Below are 25,850 nucleotides of genomic sequence, written 5' to 3'. Positions count from 1 at the left end.
GCTTGAGACCAGGAGTTCAAAACCAGCTGGCCAACTTGGCGAAACCCTATCTCTACTAAAAATACAAAAGTCAGCCTGGCATGGTGGCAGGCACCTGCAGCTACTTGGGAGGCTGAGGTAGGAGAATCACTTGAACCCAGGAGGCAGAGGTTGCAGTGAGCCGAGATTGCACCACTGCACTCCAGCCTGGACGACAGAGGGAGACCCTGTCGCAAAAAAAAAAAATAAATAAAAACTATTCTCAAAACTTTTTTTTTTCTTTTAATTTTTTGAGACAGGGTCTCATTCTGTTGTCCAAGCTAGAGTGCAGTGGCACAATCATGTCTCACTGCAGTCTCAACTTATTGGACTCAAGTGAGCCTCGCACCTCAGCCTCCAGAGTAGCTGCAACTATGGGCCTGTGCCACCATACCCAGCTAATTTTTGTATTTTTTGTTGAGGCGGGGTTTCACCATGTTGCCCGGGCTGGTCTTGAACTGGTGAACTCATGCGATTGCCCTGTCTCGGTCTCCCAAAGTGCCAAGATTCAGGCGTGAGCCACTGTGCCCGATCTATTCTCAAACTTTTTTTTTTTTTTTTTGAGACAGTCTCACTCTGTCACTCTTGCTGGAGGGCAGTGGTGTGGTCTTGTCTCACTGCAACCTCCACCTCCTGGGTTCCAGTGAGTCTCCTGCCTCAGCCTCTTGAGTAGCTGGGACTGCAGGCACGTGCCACCACAGCCGGCTAATTTTTGTATTTTTAGTAGAGATAGGGTTTCCCTACGTTGGCCAGGCTGTTCTCAAAATCCTGACCCCATGATCTGCCCACCTCAGCCTCCCAAAGGAGGCTGGGATTATAGGCATGAGCCATCATACCCGGCTACTCTCAAACTTTAGTTTGCATCAGAATCTCCCTGGATGATGCTGATGCTGCTGGTTCCAGGACCACACATTATGAATCATTGCTTTAAGCTTGCTTGAGTGTCTGTCCCTTGAAGCCAAATGTGCCCTGACCAAGACAGGTTCTCTGGATTCCCTCTGTGAGGTTTGCTGCTGAATTGCAGGTGTCAGGAAAACTGAAATCCTAGCTGCCTCTAGTGTTCACCCTTAGAGCCCATCCAGCAGGGACTCAACCTCTCTTGCCACTACCTGGGCCACACCTGTACTGAGAACACCCTGAGGACATGCAGTGTTGAGGAAGTGCAGGGCAATGCCCCTGCCCTCCCACCTGGCATCAGGTGTTTAAAGCAGTGCAGTGGTATTTTTTTTTTTTTTTTTGAGATAGAGTTTCGATCTTGTTACCCAGACTGGAGTGCAATGGCGCGATCTCGGCTCACCGCAACCTCCGCCTCCTGGGTTCAGGCAATTCTCCTGCCTCAGCCTCCTGAGTAGCTGGGATTACAGGCACGCGCCACCATGCCCAGCTAATTTTTTGTATTTTTAGTAGAGACAGGGTTTCACCATGTTGACCAGGATGGTCTCGATCTCTTGACCTTGTGATCCACCCGCCTTGGCCTCCCAAAGTGCTGGGATTACAGGCTTGAGCCGGCGCGGCAGTGCGGCAGTATTAAAAAAAAAAAAAAAAAGATAGCAGTGCAGTTTGAACTCCCAGCATCTCACCAAGATTGTAGGTCATGCTCAGTTTCTGCATGTAGCTCTCAAATGGAATGCTCAGGCATACTTCCCTGGAGCTGAGCCAAGTGACCATCTTTCTCCTGGCCAGATCCTTCCAGTGACTTCCCTGAAAAAAACTTCATACAGATCAGTGGTGCCCACTCCACTGACCTTCAAACATACCAGACATGTTTAAATCCTTGTGATGCTCACAGGTTGGTCCAAAGTAGAACTCTACCTCCATCATCCCTACATAAGCAATAACAGATCTCTTGTCCCGCCCAACACCACAGGTGGGCAATCTCTCTGTGAAGGGCCAGATGGTAAATATGGTAGGCTTTGTGGATAAAAGGTGCCTGTAGCAACCACTTGTCACTGATGGCATAAACAATGACAAAAAGGAATGGATGTGCCTGTCTTCCAGTGTAACTTTGTTTACAAAAAAAAGCAGGCAGCAAGCAGGATTTAGCCTAACCCCTGTTCTACCTAGTAGCTTTTTTTCTATTACTAAATGAAGTTAATGAGTCTTTAAACAGATGGAAAGCATATTTAGTGTTAGCAGTTCTATATTATTATGGGAATTTTAAACAAAATTCTAGGCTATACATGTTTTTCTTAAGAGCAGGCAGTGAGCCCAGCTAATCTTAAATAAACCCAGCCTCTACATTTAAAAAAACGTAAAATTGTATCAATACATTGCTGAAACTAAACCAACTTTCTGTCTTCCAAAGAGAAATATTTGAAACTGTTGTTTAAGCAGAAAAAATTTTTAAAACAAAAATATGCACGTCTTAAAGATTTATATAAAAAGTGGAATGCCAAAACCACCGAAATGAGAAATCAGATTTAGATGATATCACTAATTTATTCTCTCATCATTTTCATTCTTTATATATAAAAAAGTAAAAAGAGCAAAACGACACAACCTGGGCAACACTGACCTATACAAACAGACTGCGTACATTACCACTTTAACATAAAAACCAATTCAATTCCAAAAAGCAGAAACCTTCTCGCTTCTTAAACAAGGTATCAGTTGCTATTTTTTTTAAAGGTCAAGATGATTTCCAAAGCCGGCTTCTCTTTTTAATAAATATGTTTTGACAAGTGCCTTTTAATGAACTAATCCATTTGCAAACTTGACAGGTAAAGATAAAGTCAGTTTCTACTTTTCCCCCAAGAATTGTTGGACAGTGTGTAACTGCAGAGCTCAAAGCCTAGCATGGCCATGCTTCCTGTGAGGTTTGTGTTGTCTGCCTTACTTTTTTCATACATTACACCATGAATTACCCATTCATCAAAGAGTGGTCAGTCTTCTTGCACAGAATCTAAAATGTCCTGGCTTGGGATAGTCTGCCAGAAACTGTCTCATATAAATAAATGGTTGGTCCTAACACCATGGCACAAAGAAGCGGGAAAAATGGTTTGATGGAAGTTGCTTCTGTTTAGAGCTCTATTTAATAGTTCTCTTTAATTTTGTGGGATTAATTTTTTCCTTAACTAAAATCTTGTCCTTAAAATTCTTAATTAGAAGTTTATGTAAAATATTGCCCTGAGAAAAACAGTTAACTAAACTTAAATTATGAAGGGTTGTTAACTCATTAATATGAGAAGATCCTCAATGCCTTATTGCATTCATTCAATTTAAAAAATTTTTTTTTTTTTTTTTTTTGAGAAAGGGTCTCATTCTGTTGCCCAGGCTGGAGCGTGGTGACATGATCATAGCTCACTGCAGCTTTGAACTTCTGGGCTCAAGCAATCCTCCTACCTTAGCCTCTCAGGTGACTAGGACTACAGGTGTGCACCACTACACCCAGCTAACACATTCATTCTAAAAGAACTGTTTTAACTATTTTGACCTTAGCCATTTTAAATTTGCAGGTACTAAATTCAGGTCAGCTTCAAATCTGTGAAGGTACAGAAAATAATTCAATCGTATTCTAAGGACAAAATGAGCAACAGAGGAACAAAGGACTTTTTCTTGAACCTCGCTGAGGCCACTCCTAAACTTGTAACTAGGGTGTTTCAATCTGACTTTATATAAATCAAAACAAAAATTTAGCTTGAGATTATTACCTGTTTACTCCCAGGTTGATTTAATCAAATTAAAGATAATTTGCATTTTTGATGGCTCTAAGTTAATTTTAATCCCAAACTTGATAAATATTTCATTAACAACTGGGAATACTGCATCTAGGTATTTTTGGATTGTTAAGTGGCTAATCTGTTTTACTAATAATTCTTTTTTTTTTTTTTTTAGACGGAGTTTCGCTCTTGTTATCCAGGTTGGAGTGCAATGGCGTGATCTCAGCTCACTGCAACCTCCGCCTCCTGGGTTCAGGCAATTCTCCTGCCTCAGCCTCCTGAGTAGCTGGGATTACAGGCACACGCCACCATGCCCAGCTAATTTTTTATATTTTTAGTAGAGACGGGGTTTCACCATGTTGACCAGGATGGTCTCGATCTCTTGACCTCATGATCCACCCGCCTCGGCCTCCCAAAGTGCTGGGATTACAGGCTTGAGCCACTGCGCCCGGCCCACTATATAATTCTTATATATAATTGCAGACCTTTAAATAAAACAAGCTTTTGCAGTAGACTGATTAAAGTCCACTGAGTGAAGAAATACCTAAGAATACATTTTTACTCAATACCATACTATCATGTGGGCTGCTGATTTAAATATGTGGTTTTCTGTTTCAAATAAGAGTGCTCTTGTTACATTCCCTGAATCACACCGAATTTATATTTCAAAAATCAGTTAGAGGCTGGATGCAGTGGCTCACACCTGTAATCCCAGCACTTTGGAAGGCTGAGGTGGGTGTATCACCTGAGGTTAGGAGTTCAAGACCAGCCTGACCAAAATGGTGAAACCCCATCTCTACTAATTTTCTCTAAGAATACAAAAATTAGCTGGGCATAATGGCATGTGTCTGTAATCCCAACTACTTGGGAGGCTGAGGCATGAGAATTGTTTAAACCCAGGAGGTTGCAGTAAGCGGATTGCACCACTGCACTGCAGCCTGGGTGCCAGAGTGGAACTCTGTCTTAAAAGAGAAAGAAAGATCTGCATTGATAACGAAGTGCTCTGTAACAACAACAAAAAAGAAAGAAAGAAAAAAAATCAGAGGTTAGAAAAAGTAATTTCAAGTTAATAATGTATTTTTTTTTTACCTTTGAAACTTTTTACAAGTAAAATGATTAAATTGCAATAAAATACAGGACATATATTAAGGAAGTGGACAACGAATATTTTAATTTGCCGTGTGTGTGTGTGTGTGTGTGTGTGTGTGTGTGTGTGTGTATGTGTGCGTGTTCCATCGTGGTTTATGTTGTTTCAGATATGTGCGGACATCACAAGACAAAGAAATTAACTCCCCCATGCTGGACATGTGATTTTCCCTTCCCTGTCTAAGCATTACAGGAATGCAGACCATAATCACACAATGCATACTTTTTCATGTGAGGCAAAACAGAATTTTCCTCTCCTGTGGCTCTGGTATGATGGATACCCATGGAAACAAATGTTATCTATGAATGGTCTTTTCTGCCTGCCCAAACATGTCTGTCTATTATCAGCACTGGCCTGGCAGGACCTGGTTTCTAATCCTAACCAGCTGTGTGAGAACTAAAAACGTCATTCATTTGTCACATGGAGTTGGACTAGACTATCTCTCATGTCCCTTCTAACTCTCAAATCTCTCTTGATTTAATAGTCCTGTCCTATATGTATCCTGATTTCTTTTTTTTTTTTTTTTCTGAGATGGGAGTTTTGCTCTTGTTGCCCAGGCTGGAGTGCAATGGCGCAATCTCAGCTCACTGCAACCTCTGCCTCCCAGGTTCAAGCAGCTCTGCCTCAGCCTCCCAAGTAGCTGGGATTACAAGCATGTGCCACCACGCCCAGCTAATTTTTATATTTTTAGTAGTGACGGAGTTTCACCATGTTGGTCAGGCTGGTTGCGAACTCCTGACCTTAAGTGATCCACGCACCTCAGCCTCCCAAAGTGCTGGGATTACAGGTGTGACTCACCGTGCCTGGCGTGTATCCTGATTTCTGAGCTATTAACTAGTTCACACGGCCAGACAAGACCCACTCCAGATGCAGTGGGGCTCCTCCCCATCTGTCACAGTACACTGGATCAACATAATGGGACGTTATTTGTTGTTGTCACTTTTAATTAAAAAATAATAATTTATATACTATATTATTTTTAAAAATAAGGAAATCATATTATTATTTTATTATTTATGTATTTATTTTCTTTTTTGAGATGGAGTCTTGCTCTGTTGCCCAAGCTGGAGTGCAGCGGTGTGATCTCAGCTCATTGCAACCTCCACCTTCCAGGTTCAAGCGATTCTCCTGCCTAAGCCTCCTGAGTAGCTGGGATTACAGGTTCATGCCACTATGCCTGGCTAATTTTTGTATTTTTAGTAGAGATGGGGTTTCACCATGTTGGTCAGGCTGGTCTCAAATTCCTGACCTCATGATCCACCTGCCTAAGCTTCCCGAAGTGCTGGGATTAGAGGTGTGAGCCACCATGCCTGGCCAGAAAACCGTATTATTTTTTTCAATAAGAAAACCACCTGGCTGGGTGCAGTGGCTCCCGCCTGTAATCCCAGCACTTTGAGGGGCCAAGGTGGGTGGATCATCAGGTCAGGAGTTCGAGACCAGTCTGATCAACATGGTAAAACCCCGTCTTTACTAAAATACAAAAAATTAGCCAGGCGTGGTGGTACATACCTGTAGTCCCAGCTACTCAGGAGGCTGAGGCAGGGGAATTGCTTGAACCCAGGAGGCAGAGGTTGCAGTGAGCCAAGATAGCACCACTGCACTCCAGCCTGGCAACAGAGCAAGACTCTGTCTTTAAAAAAAGAAAAAAGAAAGAAAGAAAACCTGATGCATATTTTCTAAAGACTAGGATATTCGGATGTTCTATTTATAGTATAGTATTTGTGCATACCTGAATAAAACAGGTAATTTAAACATTGTTAGTGACCAAAGCCACCATGTTTGGGAAAAGGCAAGAAATTTCAGCAACTGTTTAAACTGCTTATAAATATAGTACGCCAAAGCTGGAATTTTACTCGATAGGAAGAGTAGCTTAGACAGAAAGCTTCTCTGAGGCTCTATGACTGGCTAGGTACCCTACCCACGAATTCTCAGAGAGCCCTGTGCTTGTCCTTACTGTCACATCCAACATGTTGTGTTATAACTGCTTAACTGCTAGTCTCTGTAATTATACACTGCAGGCTCCTTGAGGGCAGGGAGTGTGCTGGTTCACTGAAGTACCCTTTGTGCCTGAATACAGTAATGACTCCATAAATAATTGTTTGATAACTATTGAATGAATTACCAGCCATCTTCTCTCACTGATCTGCTGGGAATAACAGAAACAGGCAGGAATAGCACCACATGACAGAGGAATAAGAGGCGCGGTTAACCAAGAGCCTTGTGTTTGGTGTTTGCCAGGTGGACAAAGGCTCCCATCAAAGTATGACTGATGGAATACTCAGGCTTGTTCATTCGATAGTGTCCCTAACAGTATGACATACTATACTTGCCTATTATGAATGACACCAAAGAATAGATGATATTCTGGCTGGGATCATTTTGACTGTTAAGCCAACTCTTACCTACACCTTACCAAAATTTGCAAACTGTGTATTAATCACAAGCAACTAAGCACCAAGAACACTATTCAAGAGAGGAAAAATGGGTTAGGGTGGGTTATATTTTACTAGGAAATTCCTCTGGCTATATTCTATAGGAATTAGGTGCAATATCCATTGTGCAATTGCTTAGCATAGTATTTGGTAAAGGATTAACAAAGCCTCTTTGCCTTCTGCATGAGCATTTGACCTTTTCTTCACTTTCTAGCTCTGTTCTCCTGGCAACCTAATAAAAATTCATATGTCAACTGCTAGGCAACATTACATATGGTAGAAATGACCCCCAATTGGCAAACTGCATCTGGACTGGGAAAACTATACATGCCTGACAGGAAGCCACAGCCCTGGGCTTCCCTAAGTACAGTGTGACTCTTGGAACAGGCATGTCTTTTATAGGGACCCTGGAGGCCATGTCTATGAAGCTGTTCTAAGAGATACTTGTTCCCATGGGACAAGGGGCTGTTAAGCCAGGGCAGCTTCCAAACTTGCCCCATGCGGATCTGTCTCCTTGCACCTGAACTATGCCACACAGACAGCTGGAGAGACTTCCAGAGAAGAGCAACTGGTTCTGGCTCGCTAGTAAGCAGTGTTTCCCATCTTACATCCTAACTGAATCTGATGCCAAGTGTGGCAGTTTATATATTTGAATGTTTCTAAACCTTCAGTTGAGCCTAAGACCCCTGGAGGGAAGTGCAGTACTATTTGCATGTTTTTCTGATGGCAGTAGATGCTCCTCACGGCCTATGGATGGTAAAAGATAAGAAGCTGTTTGGTATGTTTTTCTGCTTCCAAAAGAATCCTGACCATACTCTTCACTGTCTGCATGACAGATAGTCCATATCCATTACATGTCACCAAGACCTGTATATGAAACTGATGCTTTCCCTCAAAATCTCCAAGGTTGTTACTACTAAACCTTCCTCATCAAAGCACATAATCCCTGCCCTAACCTCCACTGTTTAACTGACAAAGATCCAGAAATCAAATGATGGATATAAAAATTGCCCCCCAAAACCACAATTGTCAATGAAGAATTGGCAGAAGCAAAATAATCTACCTGGAGGGTCAAGACGATGCTAAATGTTCCCCTTCAGTTATGAAGTTTCCATCTCATCTGATCATGCAATCATGTGAGTCACTGTCACCTTTTAAAACTAGGACATATATAGGAACCAACCAAACTACTACTAATCCCAAAACATTTTTCATTTTTCTCTACAGAAGCATCATTTAAGAACAGAATTAAAATTTCCAGCACTGCAATGAAAGGTTTGTGGAACACAGTACTGTTGAGAGGAAAAAGAGAACTACAAAAGCAACAAAAATCAGTGAAAACAGTGCCTGTGATATGCACCTGAATAAAGTGCCCCCTTATCAGGTTAGAAGATAGTGTGATCACATCAAAACACAAGGCAAGCTACCAGAGACCAGCAACAATGGGAAGCACAGTGGGAATGCTCAAAACAGAGCACACAGGAACTTCTCACCCACCCCAATCCTCCCAATCCTTTGCCCCTCCCTACCCCGTTACACTAGACTTCACAGAGATCATTCCCTTAATGCACAAGGGACACACGCGAGTAAAACCTAGAGTTCCAAATAAAACAGTCTGAGTTCAGTTGACCAAAGGCCACTCCACTCTTCCCTACAGCTCCCAGAACAAGTGCATGCAGCCCTATCTGTTGCCTTTCTCTCCCTGGGGTTTGTCATGACATCAAAGAACCCATGACAACAAAGAACCCATCTCAGTATTCCAAACCACCAGAATACTTAATTCCATTATATTTTGCAGACCGCTAGGTCAGCAGCTTCCTTAAGGAACATTCAAAGTTTGGTGGCCACCAAAATATTTACATCAGAATGGCATCTTTCTGCCAAATGATCAGAATCATGATGCACTATGTCATTTCTTAATTATTATAGGTAAGGCCCTATTTACATGCCTTCTCAACTTTTGAGAAGGGGGTCCTCATCCCCCAAGAGAAATAACTTCTCAAGAATGTCATTTTGGAATTCCATTACAAGAGTCCTGTTCCCATCCATGTAATATATCTAATATGAGACAAAAATATCCCTTTGTGAACTTGGGAGGAATGTGCCAGAATAGAAACTAAACCACTGACGGTCTGTGTTGGGCTCCACTGTAAATCTACTTAGTATAAAAATATCACCAACCCCACAAATTAAACCTCAAAGACACTGTGATTATAAATACTGACCACCTAATGGGAACATAAATTTAAAAGAGGACCAATTTATGATCTGATAGTCTAGACAAAGGAAGTATCTCCTTTAAAAGTGACAGAATTCAGTGATCCAGTTATTACCAGTGCCTATACACAAACCCTGAACAGTCTACCAGGAATGTAAGAATCTGAGATATTATGGAAGAAAGAGAATCATTTAAATATCAAGCGTCACATTCTATTTTCCTCCCAGTGATTCTACCTCTTTAAAAATTAACAAAATGATCAGAACCTAGTAATGGTTCTGGATGTATAAATGAGTCAGAAATTTCTAAGTTTACACATTATAAACCTAAATCAGATCTTGGGCAAGCTGTGAACCATCTGGCCTCAGCTCCTCATTTTGCTAATCCACTGTTTTCTAAAACTTGTGAGACCATAAGGGCCTATTAAATATTATGAAGGTCAGCCAGGCATGGTGGCTCACGCCTATAATCTCAGCACTTTGGGAGGCTGAGGCAGGCAGATCACTTGAGGTCAGGAGTTCAAGACCAGCCTGGCCAACATGGTGAAACCCTGGCTCTACTAAAAATACAAAAATTAGCCGGGTGTGGTGGCACGTGCCTATAATCCCAGCTACTCAGGAGGCTGAGGCAGAAGAATCGCTTGAATCCAGGAGGTGGAGGTTGCAGCGAGCCGAGATCACACCATTGGACTCCAGCCTGGGTGACAAGAGCGAAACTCCATCTCAAAATAAATAAATAAATACATAAAATTAAAAATAAATAAATAAATATTATGAAGGTAAAAGGTAGCTTAATATAGAACACAAAATTAAGTCCATTCATGACAGATCCCTTAAAAAATCCTACTTTGTCTCACAGCAGTTTCTCAACCTTGTTACTACTGACATTTTGAATTAGAGAATTCTTTGTTGTGAGGACTGCCCTGTGTATTTTAGGATGTTTGGCAGCTTCTCTGGCCTCTACATTAGATGCCAGTAGCAACCTGCAAGGCACAAAAATCACCCCCAACTGAGAATCACTGTCCTACAGTGAAATCTCTACTGTAAAATGCTTTACCCAGTGATATGAATAGGTCACGGAATCACTGAAGACCATAGCTTCGCTGGAGAAAGCAGGTAGAAAATTCATCAAAACATCAGGGATAATTTAAACAGAGAAAGCAAAAATATCAAACACTGTTCCTGGCCAAGTAAATCTACACATCCATTTAGGTTTCCTTTTTGCTGAGGTCCCTCTTTTAAAATAACAGTTACTGTTTTTATATCAGATAAGTATCTCTGGTCCCTGATAATTTTCCATGTGTGACTCTTGATCTAGAATGGTATTTTTCTTTTTCATTTATTTATTTTTTGAGACAGGGTCTCACTCTTTTGCCCAGGCTGGAGTGCAGGGCACGACCTCAGTTCACTGCAACCTCTGCCTCCTGGGCTCCAGTGATGCTCGTAGCTGGGATTACAGGCATGTGCCACCACTCCTGGCTAACTTTTGTATTTTTAGTAGAGATGGAGTTTCGTCATGTTAGCCAGGCTGGTCTCAAACTCCTGACCTCAAGTGTTCTGCCTGCCTCAGTCTCCCAAAGTGCTGGGATTACAGGTGCGAGCCACTGCACTCAGCCAAGAATGCTATTTATCAAACTACCTGTTTTAAAAGAAGTTTTAAAATTTCCAATCTACTGCAAACCAATATGTGGTCCTCTAGCTAAGCAGACCTGAGCTGGTTTATAGCCCACTCAAGAAGACAAAACCATGAATCACAGCAATGTCAAAGTGTTATCAATGTTTCTATGTGCATAGTCTTAATTTCTGACTTTCCTTGTAGCAGACTGGTAGAAAACAATTCACAGAACAGTGCCTATCTGTGGGCCACAGTTTGAGTTTCACTGCTGCAGTTTTAACTACTATTGAGAAGTACCTCTTAAACACTTTTCTAATGCTTTGGCTAACATCTACAAGCCAACTGATAATGTCTTTGACTTTTTTGTTGTTCAAGAGGCATAAAGAAAAGTGACTTTACCACCTTTTGAAACACAACTATACTTAAGAAAAGATTTCTTTTAAAATCCGTTTTGGATATTTTAACATAAGACAAAACTATGGGAAGTGCCTTCAATTACATTCCTAATTCCTAATACTGCCTGCCCTTTAGCCCTTTAGAGTTCAGCCTCTTTTGTTACAATAATTGTGTGGCTGCAAAGTGAGTGAAAAGTAGACTGCTTTTAAAAGTAGACTACTAACCTTCCCTTTCCCTCATGAGGATCTTTTAAAAGATGAACGTTTTAGAAATGTAACTTGGTGATATGGGCTTATACTTTCCCTCCAATTAAAATTCTAGGCAATGAGGTAGAAGGCAGGACTCAACTCCAAAGATCGGACTCAGACATGTATCAAACTGAGGACTAGCTAAAACAGGGCAGTGGTGGTGGGGGGTGTAGGAAGCAGCTTTCCATAAGAAACACCTATCACTGTGCCATGTTAATTACCATTGCCATGGCAACACCTGGAAGTCACTGCCCCTTATCATGGCAACCACCCAGTGACTTGGAAGTTATTACCACTTTCCTAAATATTGCTGCATAATCTGCCCCTTAATTTGTATTTAACTAAAAGTGGGTATAAATATGAGTGCTGACTGGCCTCTGAGCTGCCACTCTGAGCACACTGCCTGTGGGGTAGCCCTGCTCCGCGAGGAGCGGCCCCTCTGCTGCTGCTGTGCACTACTGCTTCAATATAAGTTGCTGTCTAACACCACCGGCTCCCCCTTGAATTCTTTCCTGGGTGAAGCCAAGAACTCCCCTGGGCTAAGCCCCAATTTTTGGGCTCTCCTGCCCTGCATCAGCATAAACTAAGTAAAAGAATGTCAGGGGTGGCTACATTTCCAAGTTACACAGCTCTAACTTTTAGAAAATGCTGGAAAAAGTAGGGCAGCATTTTGAGTTTTGCCCAAATGACTTGTTTTATGATAACAGAACAGGTTGTATGTATAGAATCATCAAATACCAAACCAGACAGGGAAACCATCCAGACCTGGGCTCACAGCCTCCCTTTTCAGGGCTAACTTAAAATGTAATTCAACTGGGCAAGTCAGGATGCCATAATGAGTCTTTCAGATCATTCTCATGTTTGTCTACCCATAAATACGGCAAGCCTTTAAAACTGCTGTCCTAGATTTAGAGAGTTCCTTTTATGATCATGTAGCCAGACCTCCCTGCCTGCTTTATATCAATGAAGGTTTCTCTTTAATACTTTGCCAGAAATTTTAATGTGGAATTCATTAGGAAAGGCTTGGCAAAGGCAAAACTGATCCCAAAACTTAATGGTTTTCAGAGAAAGAGGATAACAAAGGAATGCAGAGGACTGAGTCAATATAAAAACAAACGTGGAGATTTTCTTATCTTTCTCCTGACCAGAGTTTGGACGCACAGCAAGAAAAATAGGAGACCTCAGGGCCTGCCTTGGTTCACTCAGAACTAAGGAGTGGCCAGCAAAGCCCTCAGAAACCAATGGCACCACACAAAAAAGTTATCTGTCCTTTGAGTCACAAAAGCCAACCTATATCAGATAGTCTAATAAAAATGCACATATCATTAACAGTGAAAAAATGTTCCTCTCAGGGTTCCACAAAATTGGACAAATGGTGTCTTTCAGCAACAGATGAGCACTAACAAGTTCTAAAACTTCTCCCCCACCAATTTATTGCTACGTAAGTGTCTCTCGGTCTGATAAGTTGGGACGAATTTGTGGTTTGTCATCAGAATCATCTCCAGTGGGGTCATTTTCCTCACCCGACTCCACATAGATTGGCCAGTCATTGTCTGTATCACTCTTTTCTTGGCTTTCGGATGAAGCTTCCACCAAGCTAAGATTGATGGGCATCAAATCATCATCATCGTCGGGTGTGTCTGTAACGCAGGTGCAGCTGTCACACAGCCCGAAGCGCCGCAGCCCCGGGGACAGATGACTCGTGAATGTTCTTCTGCAGCCCTTGCAGATGATTGGACGGTTGGATCTGTGGACCTGTAATCACAAGCGGACACAATAAATGTCACAAAAAAGGAGATAGGCCTTTTCCACAAGGCCCCTTATAATCTGGCCCCTGCCTGACCCTCCAGACTCCTTTCTCCCGACTCCACCTGCATTCTCTGCCACAGTCTTTGTGTTAGTCTGCTCTTGCACTGCTACAAAGAAATACCTGAGACTGGGTAATTGATGAAGAAAAGAGGTTTAATTGGCTGACAGTTCCACAGGCTGTACAGGAAGCATGATGCTGGCATCTGCTCGTTAGGGAGTCCTCAGGAAACTTACAACCATGGCAGAAGGCAAAGGGGGAGCTGGCACTTCACATGGCCAGAGCAGCGGGGAGAGAGAAGGGGGAGGCACCACATTTTTTCAAACAATCAGCTTGCACGAGAACTCACTATCATGACAGCACCAAGGAAGGATGGCACTAAACCATGAGAAACTGTCCCCATGATCCAATCACCCCTCCCACAAGGCCCCACTTCCAGCATTGGGGATTACATTTCAACATGAGGTTTGGGTGGGGACAGAGATCCAACCATATGAGTCTTCATCTTACCAAGGCTCTTTCCACTCCAGGGCCACTGGACACATGTGGAACATTCCCTTCTCCCCATCGTCAACCCCTCACCCCTCATGAACACTTTGGAAGGAGGTCTTTTCTAATGCTCTAGGCCAGTTAGGGCCCCCAGGTAGCGATTCTCACCCATACTTCTTCCTTTGCTGTACTTCTCACAAATTGTTGATAAAATTCACTAGAGTGTAAGCTCCAAGAGGGCAGGGACAGAGTCTGTCTCATTCCTTAGTGTATCCCTAGTGCTTGGCATACAAAGGGCACTCAAGTGAAAGTGAACTGATTAGGATTTTTTTCTTTTTTCTTTTTCAGAGACAGGGTCTTGCTCTTTCACCCAGGCTAGAGTGCAGTGACATGATCATAGCTCAAGTGATCTAATGGGCTCAAGTGATCCTTCTGTCCCAGCCTCTCAAGAAGCTGGGACCACAGGCATCCATGCACCATCATGCCTGGCTAATTTTTTACTTCTTGTAGAGGTGGCGTATCACTATGTTGCCCAGGCTGGTCTCGAACTCCTGGCCTAAAGTGATCCTTCCACCTTGGCCTTCTAAGGTGTTGAGATTTCAAGTGTGAGCCAGCATACCTGCATACCGGGCCAGTATTTTTTTTTCCTTTTTAGAGATGGGGTCTTGCTGTCTTGCTATGTTGCCCAAGCTGGACTTGAACTTTTGGGCTCAAGTGATCATCCTGCCTCGGTCTCCCAAGTAGCTGGGAATATAGGTGTACACCACTGTCTTTGGCTCGCATTAGGATTTTTGACATTTTTTTCCCCCTCTTATTGGACACCTTTGGTAATTAATGTAGTTTTTTATGTACTTTGGATTGTTTAATTATTAGGAAGGCAGATTTGTTAGAGTAGATAGCTATATTCCCCAGATGTGCCAGCAGCTGCTTTGTTCTTGACTTTCTCATTGGTAAATGTATCACTTACATATGAGAAGAGCTTTGCATACTAGAAAAGGGAACCTGATTACCTACCCCACACAGCTCTTCCTAAAGGCAGCAGTCCCAGGGGTCCCCTCTGTATAAAAAACTATCTTTTTTTTTTTTTTTAATTGAGTGGTGTTTTTTGTTTTTGTTTTTTTGAGACAGAGTCTTGCTCTGTCACCCAGGCTGGAGTGCAGTGGCCCTATCTCGGGTCACTGCAACCTCTGTCTCGCAGGTTCAAGCGATTTCCTGCCTCCTCCTGAGGAGCTGGGACTGTAGGCAGGTGTCACCATGCCTGGGTAATTTTTTTTTGTATTTTTAGTAGAGAGGGGTTTCGCCACGTCAGCAAGGCTGGTCTCAAACTCCTGACCTCAGATGATCTGCCCCACTCAGCCTCCCAAAGTGCTGGGATTACAGGTATGAGCCACCACTCTGGGCCTAGGAACTATCTTTTAACGTGTACACTTTTCAGGAACTCCCGCCAATAGGGGCTCTGTGAACCAATCACAGCCTCCCTTTTAGAGAGCTTTGGATGCAAGATACACACAAGAGGCAGAGACGGGGAGAGGCTGATGCAGGAGCACCAGTCCACAATTAGAATAGTCCTAGTGGGTGGAAAGTGGCATCTCATGGTGGCTTTGATTTGCGTTTACCCTATGACTAATGATGTTGAGCATCTTTTCATGTGCTTATTGGCCATTTGACTATGTTTTCCCAAGAAATGTCTATTCAAATCCTTTGCCCAGGTTTAATTGGGTTATTCATCCTTTTACTGTTGCATTATAAAATTCTTTATTTATTCTGGACACTAGACTCTTAGCAGATATATGCCTTGCAAATATTTTCTCCCATTCTGAGGGTTTTCATATTCTTAAGATTGTCCTCTGAAGTTCAAACTATTTGTATGTTAGATTTCCCAAACACTGATTGTCTTGCTCACAGATGATCATAGCTGCACATGGTGGCTCATTCCTATAATCCCAGCACTTTGGGAGGCGGAAGCAGGCAGATTGCTTGAGCCCAGGAGTTCAAGACAGCCTGGGCAACCTGGCAAAACCCTGTCTCTACAAAAAAAATTCAAACATTAGCTGAGTGTGGTGGTGTGTGCCTGTAGTCCCAGCTACTTGGGTGGGGGCTAAGGTGGGAGGATCACCTGTGTCTTGGAAGGTCAAGGCTGCAGTGAGCTGTAATCTCTCCAGCCTGGGTGACAAACTGAGACTCTGTCTCAAACAAACACAAAGAAAAGATCATAAAATGCAACATCTGCAGCCATAAAAAGGAAACAGATCACATGTTTTGTTGGAACATGGACAGAGCTGGAGGCTATTATCCTCAGCAAACTAACATAGGAACAGAAAACCAAATACAACATGTTCTCACTTATAAGTGGGAGCTAAATGATGAGAACTTAGGAATACAAAGAAGGAAAGAGACACTGGATCTACTGGAGGGTGGAGGCTAGGAGGCAGGAGAGGAGCAGAAAAGAGAACTAATTCCTGGGTCATCGATGAAACAATCTGCACAAGAAACCCCTGTGACATCAGTTTCCCTATATAACAAACCTCCTCATGTACCCCTGAACCTAAAAGTTTAAATAGGTGAATAAATAAATGCAATGTCTTTCTATGTGGCCTGAATGCTTTTCAGCTGGTTGGAATCACCAGCTCACATGGAGACAATCCTAGGGGGCAGCTCCTTAGAGGGGAGGGTCTCCTTGAGCAGGAGCCCTCTTTGTCTGCTGCCACAGGTGGCTCTATACATGGCAGTACACCCTTCCCCCACCCCCGGTGCTGGGGTTGGGTGGGAAACTGAGGATGCAGCTTATCTTTGGTATCACACTGGTGGGAAGTGATCCATAATCCTGTCTGAGTCCTGTTGTTCTCTACATTACAATAATCACCTCTTTTTTTTTTTGAGACGGAGTTTCGCTCTTGTTACCCAGGCTGGAGTGCAACGGCGCGATCTCCGCTCACCGCAACCTCCGCCTCCTGGGTTCAGGCAATTCTCCTGCCTCAGCCTCCTGAGTAGCTGTGATTATAGGCACGCACCACCATGCCCAGCTAATTTTTTGTATTTTTAGTAGAGACGGGGTTTCACAATGTTGACCAGGTTGGTCTCGATCTCTCGACCTCGTGATCCACCCGCCTCGGCCTCCCAAAGTGCTGGGATTACAGGGTTGAGCCACCGCGCCCGGCCAATAATCACCTCTTATCAGGATCTAAACTTTCTTGGCTCTTTCCCTTAGAAAACCCTCTGTTTTTTTTTTTTTTTTTTTAAAGTAGGCCAGGCATGGTGGCTCACACCTGTAATCCCAGCAATTTGGGAGGCTGAGGCGGGTGGATCACGAGGTCAAGAGATCGAGACCATCCTGGTCAACATGGTGCAACCCCGTCTCTACTAAAAATACAAAAACTTAGCTGGGCATGGTGGTGCGTGCCTGTAATCCCAGTTACTCAGGAGGCTGAGGCAGGAGAATTGCCTGAACCCAGGAGGCAGAGGTTGCAGTGAGCTGAGATCGTGCCACTGCACTCCAGCCTGGGTAACAAGAGTGAAATTCTGCCTCAAAAAAAAAAAAAAAAAAAAGGCCAGGTGCAGTGGCTTACACCTGTAATCCCAGCACTTTGGGGGGCCGAGGCTGGTGGATCACTTGAGTTCAGGAGTTCGAGACCAGCCTGGCCAATATAGTGAAACCCTGTCTCGAAAAAGAAAACCGTCTGTTTTAACTTGAATTTAAAACTTAACTCTAACATATAGAGTTTTAACTTTCTGTAAGTGCCACCACCTGAGCTTTAATTTAGTAGCAGAAACATATTTTCAAATACCCCAGTAGACAGAGAAATGAAAGGCAACTGGCTTTACCCTGACATTAGATGGTATCATGAATCGCTCTTGCCAGGAGGGCATGGCCAGCTGGAACTTACACTCAAGGCGTGGCTCCGCAGGTGCTCCTGTCTCGTGAACCTCTTGCCGCAGGTCTCACAGGGGTAGGGCCGCTCGCCCGTGTGTGAACGGATGTGCCGCTTGAGGATGCCCTTCTGTTTGGCAGTGTAAGGGCAGAAAGGACACTTGTGGAGCTTGATGGGGACCACCAGCACATCACCTGGGGAACCAAATGCTTTCATTTAGCTGTGTTGTATGCAGTGACAACCCTGGCTACCCGCCAGTGGATGAGATCCACAGCTGGGGAATTCTACCAGCCCAGATGGAGGAGGAGGACTCTGCCAACAGCCAACAGCAAGATTTCGCCGCAATTCCAATTCAGTCTGGCTCCCATTAAGCCCCAGGGCAGAGTACAGTGAACTTCTTCTAAGGTCAGGAATGCCAGAAGGCACCAGCTTCCACACTTCTCTGTGACTCACAGTTAGAAACTCAGCTTACATGACAACCTCAGAACACACGTGCCTTATGAGGACAACTGGAAGTTTCTCAAAACAATACTCACCCTGACAGTGTTTATTCTATTCGGTTTCATTTTAAGACTGCTGGGTGAAACTCTGTTATGGACTGATTTGTGTCCCCCTAAAATTCATACCTTGAAGTCTGTGTTTGGAGATAAAGCCCTTAAGAAGGTAATTAAGGTTAAATGAGTTTATAATGATTAACTAATGACAGGACTGGTTTCCTTATAAGAGACACCAGAGATTGACTGATCTCTGTCTCCTTCTCACTGCATTCCCCCTGCCATTTCTCTCATCTCCACCCCTAGCACACACACAGAGGAAAGCCTATGTGAGGACACAGTGGGAAGGCTGCCATCTGCAATTCAGGAAGAGAGGCCTCACCAGAAGCCAACTCTGCTGACACCTTGATCTTAGACTTTGGCCTCTAGAACTATGAGGCTACATTTCTGTTGTTTAAGCTTCCCAGTCTGGGGCTCTCTGTTGTGGCAGCCTGAGCTGACTAATACAACCCTCTGAATTGATCTCACTACCTTCAGAACTTGGAAAACTCAGTTATGATGGATCAGATTTCTAGACCAGAATTCATGCCTTCTTGGACAGTAGTTCCTAAGATTATTTTCCAGGTCTACATAGAAGAGGCTTGCTATAATACAGACCCTAAATTGTTTGGAATTTATATTAACTCTACATATCTGAAATCATCAAATATTTAGGAATTCACTCAAATCTTTTTCTAATTTATTCTCTCACCTTGCTCATATAACCATTAAGGTGACAATATGATTATTGCTCACACGTACAGAAACTGTTCCGCTCAAGTTCTGTGAGTTACACTTATTGCTATGGTCATCCCTTGGTATCAACTGGGAATTGATTCCAGTATGCTCCTTGAATACCAAAATCCAAGAATGCTTAAGTCCCAAAGTCAGTCCTGCGGATCCTGTGAATACTGTATTTTCCACGCGTGGTTAGTTGAATTCACAAATGCAGAAGCTATGAACACAGAGGGCCAACTATATTCCAAGATTTGTTCTTTATTTTATTTATTGAGTCTCACTCTGTCGCCCAGGCTGGAGTATAGCAACACGATCTCAGCTTACTGCAACCTCCACCTCCCGGATTCAAGTGATTCTCCTGCCTCAGCCTCTGGAGTAGCTGGGATTGCAGGCACCCACCACCACACTCAGCTAATTTTTGTATTTTTAATAGAGGTGGGGTTTCACCATGCTGGCCAGGCTGGTCTCAAACTCCTGACTTCAGGTGATCCACCCACCTCAGCCTCCCAAAGTGCTGGGATTACAGGTGTGAGCTACCATGCCCAGCCTGAGATTTATTCTCTCCATGCTCTGTGAGATTTACAGATTTTGGTTATATCATATTGTATCACCCATGAAGGCACACTAGTGACTCAAGCTTTCCAGGCACTGGTCAAGTCCTGGCTCTAGTACTGACCAGCCGTGTGACCCTGGACATCTCACTTAGCTTCCCTGTGCCTTACTTTCCTCATCTCTAAATCAGGTATGATAACAGTTCCTACCTCGTAAGATTGTGGTAAGAATGAAATAAAGTTAACACATAAAGCATAGCACGTGGCACATGGCAAACACTTGCAAATGTCAACATTTGCATTGTCATTTCCTCAGAATTTCTTTTTACCAAGTAAGCAGTCCAGGCTCTTGTGGTCTCTGTCAACACTGGAGTAACTAACTCTTTTTATCTGGAGCTGGCTTGGGATACCTAAATGGCTCTGTTTTTCCTGAGGTGCTATAAAAAGTATGGCACACCGAATTGAATGTGAGAATCCAACATCATTTACATAAAGGTGGAAACTCTCTTTGGTTTCTAGTTCCTATCCTAATAATCCCTAACATTTTGCATAATCTACAGTGACTCCAAAATCTGTTTGCCAGGATAAAAACAGCAGCTCAAAGCTCATCACTGCTCACATATGTGGGATTGTTAAATCTCTCACTGCTCACACTGATCCTGAGGTACAAGTAAAACAGGAATGATTTTCTGTTTTGTTTTGGTTTGTTTTATTTTCCTGAGATGGAGTCTTATTCTGTCACCCAAGTTGGAGTGCAGTGGCACGATCTCAGCTCACTGCAACCTCTGCCTCCTGGGTTGAAGTGATTCTCCTGCCTCAGTCTTTGGAGAAGCTGGGATTACAGGTGTGCACCACCACACCTGGCTAATTTTTGTATTTTTAGTAGAGACAGGGTTTCACCATGTTGGTCAGGCTTGTTTTGACACAGAATCTCCCTCTGTTAGCTGGGCAGGAGTGCAGTGGCATGACCATGGCTCAATGTAGCCTCTACCTCCCAGGCTCAGGTGATCCTCCCACCTCAGCTCCCCAAGTAGCTGGGACTATAGGCATGTGCCACCCCATGGAGCTGACTTTTTTTTTTTTTTTTTTTTTTTTTTGAGATGGACTTTCACTTTTGTTGCGCAGGCTGGAGTGCAATGGCACAATCTCAGCTCACTGCAACCTCTACCTCCCAGGTTCAAGTGAATCTCCTGTCTCAGCCTCCCAAGTAGCTGAGATTACAGGCACAAACCACCATGCCTGGCTACTTTTGTATTTTTAGTAGAGACAGGAGCTTCACGATGTTGGTCAGGCTGGTCTCGAACTCTTGACCCCAGGTGATCCACCAATCTTGGCCTCCCAAAGTGTTGGGATCTCAGGTGTGAGCCACAGTGCCTGGCCATGAATGACAACCTGTTTCCTAGGATCGAAGCAGCAGTTCATAGCTCATCACCCTGCTCACTCCTCTGGCATTGTAGAAACTCCTTGTTATTTACCTCCATCACCTTGGCTTTGTGCCACACACTTCTTCCTGATTACCTACAAAAATATAAAGTATATGGGTCCAGCATAAGTCCTTGGAAAAATAACTGTTAACTATTTCTCCATCAGAAAAGTACGGATTATCTTTCTTCCTCTTTCCTAATCTCACTTCCCCAATACAACAGTTCACCTGAATCTTCTTACATGCCAGGCATTGTAAGACACCTGTTTCCTCCCTCAAGAAGTTAAGTTTAGCAGGAAAGACGTGTAGACATATTCATACAATATGATGCACACATGCAAAGTTCAAAGTGATGAAGAAATATAAATTAAAAAGTGATGATTTTCCCTAGGAGTTAAGAGAAGATTAACCTCACAGAAGAGGTTAACTTTGAGCAAGGTTTTAAAAGATGAACAGGAGTTCACTGGGAGTTCAAGACAGAGAAAGGTATCTCAGGCAGAAGAACACATGTTTAGACTTAGAGGTAAACGAGAATACGAAGTACAAAGTGGGGGTTAGGAATAAAAACAAGGAAGGGACAAGAACTAGATTGTGAGGCTGGGCACAGTGGCTCATACCTGTAATCCCAGCACTTTGGGAGGCCGAGGCAGGTGGATCACAGGTCAGGAGTTCAAGACCAGCATGGCCATCATGGTGAAACCCCGTCTCTACTAAAAATACAAAAATTAGCTGGGCATAGTGGTGTGTGCCTGTAATCCCAGCTACTCAGGAGGCTGAGGCAGGAGAATTGCTTGAACCAGGAACCAGGAGGTGGAGGCTGCAGAGAGCAGAGATTGCACCACTGCACTCCAGCCTGGGGAACAGAGCGAGACTCTGTCTCGGCGGTGGGGGGGAAAAAAAAGAACTAGATTGTGATGGTCACATTCATTCATTTATTCAGCAAATTTATACTGTGCACTATGTGTCAGGCTCTGTTCTAGGGTCCTGGGGATACAACAGTGAACAGAATAGACAAAAGTCCCTGTACCTCACGGAGCTAACATGCTAAGAATCACATTCATTCATTTATTCAGCAAATATATACTGTGCACTATGTGTCAGGCTCTGTTCTAGGGTCCTGGGGATACAACAGTGAACAGAATAGACAAAAGTCGCTGTACCTCATGGAGCTAACATGCTAAGAAATTTGGACTTTACCTGTAAGCTGCTAGGATTTTTTTTTTTTTTTTTTTTTTTTTTGAGATGGAGTCTCTTTCTGTTGCCCAGGCTGGAGTGCAGTGGTGTGATCTCAGCTCACTGCAACCTCTACTTCCTGGGTTCAAGTGATTCTCCTGCCTCAGCCTCCTGAGTAGCTGGGACTAAAGGCCTGAGCCACCGTTCCTGGCCAGCTAGGATTTGAAGCAAGGAAGGTACGTGGTCAAATTTTCATAGCCAGATTTAATTTTTAAAAGATCCCTCAAGGCATAATTCAGGAAAAAGACTTAAGAGAGGCAATATTAAATGCAGGAAGTCCAGGTGGGAGGGGACCATGAGTCTGGATGAGAGAAGACATGAGCTGAAGCAGTGGTTGTGGAGGTGAGGAGGAGGAGACACACTGAGGAGGAATGAAATTAACAGGAGGAAAAGCAAGTACATGAGGAAACGGGAGTTCAGTTCAGATTTTATTGGGATTGAGGCTTGTGCAGAGCATCCAGGTGGGAATAAAAATTAAAAAACAAAAGAAACTACCAAAAACTCCCCTGTGGCCAGGGGTGGTGGCTCATGCCTATAATCCCAACACTTTGAGAGGCTACGGCAGGAGGACCACTTGCGCCCAGGAGATCGAGGCTGCAGTGCGCTGTGATTGCGCCACTGCACTCCAGCCTGGATGACAGCATGAGGCCCTGTCTCAAAACAAAACAAAACCTGGCCAGGCACAGTGTGGCTCACACCTGTAATCCCAGCATTTTGGGAGGCCAAAGCGGGTGGATCACTTGAGGTCAGCAGTTTGAGACCAGCCTGACCAACATAGTGAAACCCTGTCTTTACTAAAAATACAAAAATTAGCCGGATATGGTGATACACGCCTGTAATCCTAGCTACTTGGGAGGCTGAGGCAGGAGAATCACTTGAACCTGGGAGGCGGAGGTTGCAGTGAGTCGAGATGGCACCACTGCACTCCAGCCTGGGCAACAAAGTGAGACTTTGTTTCAAAAAAAAAAAAAAAAAAAACCCCAAAACCTTCCCTGTGCCTACAGATAAAACACCCCACCCTCTTTGCATTTAAGGTTTTCCATGATCTGACTCAAGTTAATTTTTCCCTGTCCCCTCTTCTTACCTTCAGAAGGCACTTTCAGGATGCCTCCCTGATCTCCCAGTAAGAAGCCAGTCCTCCTTCTGGACTACTGTGAATTCATACCTCTGATTGTTTTTCAAGCCTAGTGCCTTTCTAGCATGTGACATCATTTATATTTGTGTCTTTTTTTTTTTTTTTTAAGAGATGGAACCTCGCTCTGTTACCCAGGCTGAAGTGCAGTGGCTCAATCTCAGCTCACTGCAACCTCCGCCTCCTGGGTTGAAGCAGTTCTGCCTCAGCCTCACGAGTAGCTGGGATCACAGGCATGCACCACCACACCCAGCTAATTTTTTTTATTTTTGTATTTTTAGTAGAGACGGGGTTTTACCTTGTTGGCCAGGCTGGTCTCGAATTCCTGACCTCAAGTGATCCACCTGCCTCTGGCTCCCAAAGTGCTGTGAGCGACCACGCCCAGCCAACATTTGTGTATTATCTCCTATAACACACCATCGGTTATTTGAGGGCAGCATCCATGTCTGACTTATCTTTATGTCTTCACACAAAAGGTGATCAAATGTTTGAGCAAATCAAGGAATAACCAAACAAATCAATCCTAGTCTGTGCCTTAGCACTTGGAAAAACTGTACCCTGGAGCCATATGAATGAAATAAAAACACAGTAGACAACAGACATTGCCAGGGGCCAGGGCGGCTGCTTTGCCACAGCACTGTGTAGCAAGAAGCCTGACTTTCCAGACTGATAAGGACAGGACTTGAATATGAGTGGCACAGAGCCAAATGCCTATTTCATGGTACTTCTTGTGTTTACATGCAGAGGGGTTCAAAGAAAAAATTATTGCACTGAAATCCTCTATTACGTTGCTTTCACCGTTTGTTTAATGAATGAAATGAAGCCACCCCAGGTTTCTGGTTTTAGCTGGGCCACTTAACTTACTACTGCATTCTTACGAAACTCAGTAAACCCCTCTGGGTCCCAGTTTCTCTGTATTTCCTCTGTCAAACACATGGGGCATCATGAGAGTCTCATGGATGTGAAAGAGTAGTCACAGTCTGTGAAATGCCATTATACACAAGGCAATGAGAATTTCAACAAGTTCTCATGGTGTGTTCATGGAAGCAGCCACTATCTTCCCAATGCTGGTGAAGCCGGTGTTTCTGAGAACCAAAAATAGCATTTTTCACGTGTTTCTTTTTTCTTTCTTCTTTTTTTTTTAAAGACAAAGTCTCATTTTGTCATCCAGGCTGGAGTGCAGTGGCATGATCACAGCTCACCACAGCTTCGACTTCTCAGGCTCAGGTGATCCTCCCACCTCAGTCTCTCAAGTAGCTAGGACTATGGGCGCATGCCACCATGCCTGGCTAATTTTTAATTTTTTTGTTGTAGAGATGGGGTTTTGCCATGTTGCCCAGGCTGGTCTCAAACTCCTGGGCTCAAGTGATCCTCCCACCTTGGCCTCTCAAAGTGCTAGGATAATAGGTGTGAGTCACTGCAACTGGCCATTTTCAAGTTTTTCAGTTCTTTTTTTTTTCTTTCTTTCTTTATTTTTTTTCTTAAAATTTTTTGAAGGGGAATCGAACCCCAGTCTCCTGCATGACAGGCAGGGATACTCCCCACTATACTAACGAGGATCAGGTCTAGTTTTAATCAGACATACTGAGTGCTCTTGCTTTAAAAAAATGAAATTTGAGGCCGGGCATGGTAGCTCATGCCTGTAATACTAGCACTTTGGGAGGCTGAGGCAGGGGGATCACCTGAAGTCAGGAGTTAGAGATCAGCCTGGCCAAAATGGTGAAACCCCATATCTACTAAAAATATAAAAATTAGCCGACATGGTGGCACATGCCTGTAATCCCAGCTACTCAGGAGGCTAAGGCAGGAGACTCACTTGAACCCAGGTGGCAGAGGTTGCAGTGAGCCAAGATTGCACCACTTCACTCCAGCCTAGGTAACAGAGTGAGACCCTGTCTCAAAAAAAAAAAAAAAAAAGAAATTAGAAAGTTTCAAGACAGGCCAGGTGCAATGGCTCATACCTGTAATCCCAGCACTTTGAGAGGCTAAGGTGGGAGGCTCTCTTGAGCCCAGGAGTTTGAGACCAACCTGAGCAACATAGGGAGATCTCATCCCTACTATAAATTAAACATACAAAAAATTAGTTGGGTGTGGTGGTGCATGCCTGTAGTCCCAGCTGCTTGGGATGCTGAAGTGGGAGGGTCACCTGAGCTGGGGAGGTCGAGGCTGCGGTGAGTTGTGATTGTGCACTGCACTTAAGCCTGGGCAACAGAAAGAGACCCTGTCCCAAAAAAGAAAATTCATAAGACTGCCATTCAGAAATGAATAAAAACAGCTGATCTTCCTTTATTTAAAAGACTCTTACTTCAACCAGAGAATCAGAAGCTAAAAAAAAGGGAAAAG

General features: G+C 43.7%; 1 protein-coding gene across 2 annotated transcripts in view; it reads right to left on the bottom strand.

Annotated features, from left to right (window-relative positions):
• Positions 1-10,011: 10,011 nt before the first annotated feature.
• ZBTB8B (zinc finger and BTB domain containing 8B) overlaps positions 10,012-25,850 on the bottom strand; it is a 34,642-nt gene continuing 18,803 nt past the window's right edge. For both annotated transcript variants that reach the window (XM_003937558.4, XM_039474184.2), the window contains exons 3-4: positions 17,913-18,091; positions 10,012-13,487 (exon numbers count right to left, since the gene is read on the bottom strand). In XM_003937558.4, coding sequence (XP_003937607.1) covers positions 13,170-13,487; positions 17,913-18,091 — 497 coding nt within the window. In that variant the 3' untranslated portion in view covers positions 10,012-13,169. The remainder of the gene's footprint in view (positions 13,488-17,912; positions 18,092-25,850) is intronic.

Source organism: Saimiri boliviensis, chromosome 11, assembly GCF_048565385.1.
Source record: "Saimiri boliviensis isolate mSaiBol1 chromosome 11, mSaiBol1.pri, whole genome shotgun sequence".
Taxonomy (NCBI): Eukaryota; Metazoa; Chordata; class Mammalia; order Primates; family Cebidae; genus Saimiri; species Saimiri boliviensis.
This window is presented reverse-complemented; position numbering and strand designations above follow the sequence as displayed.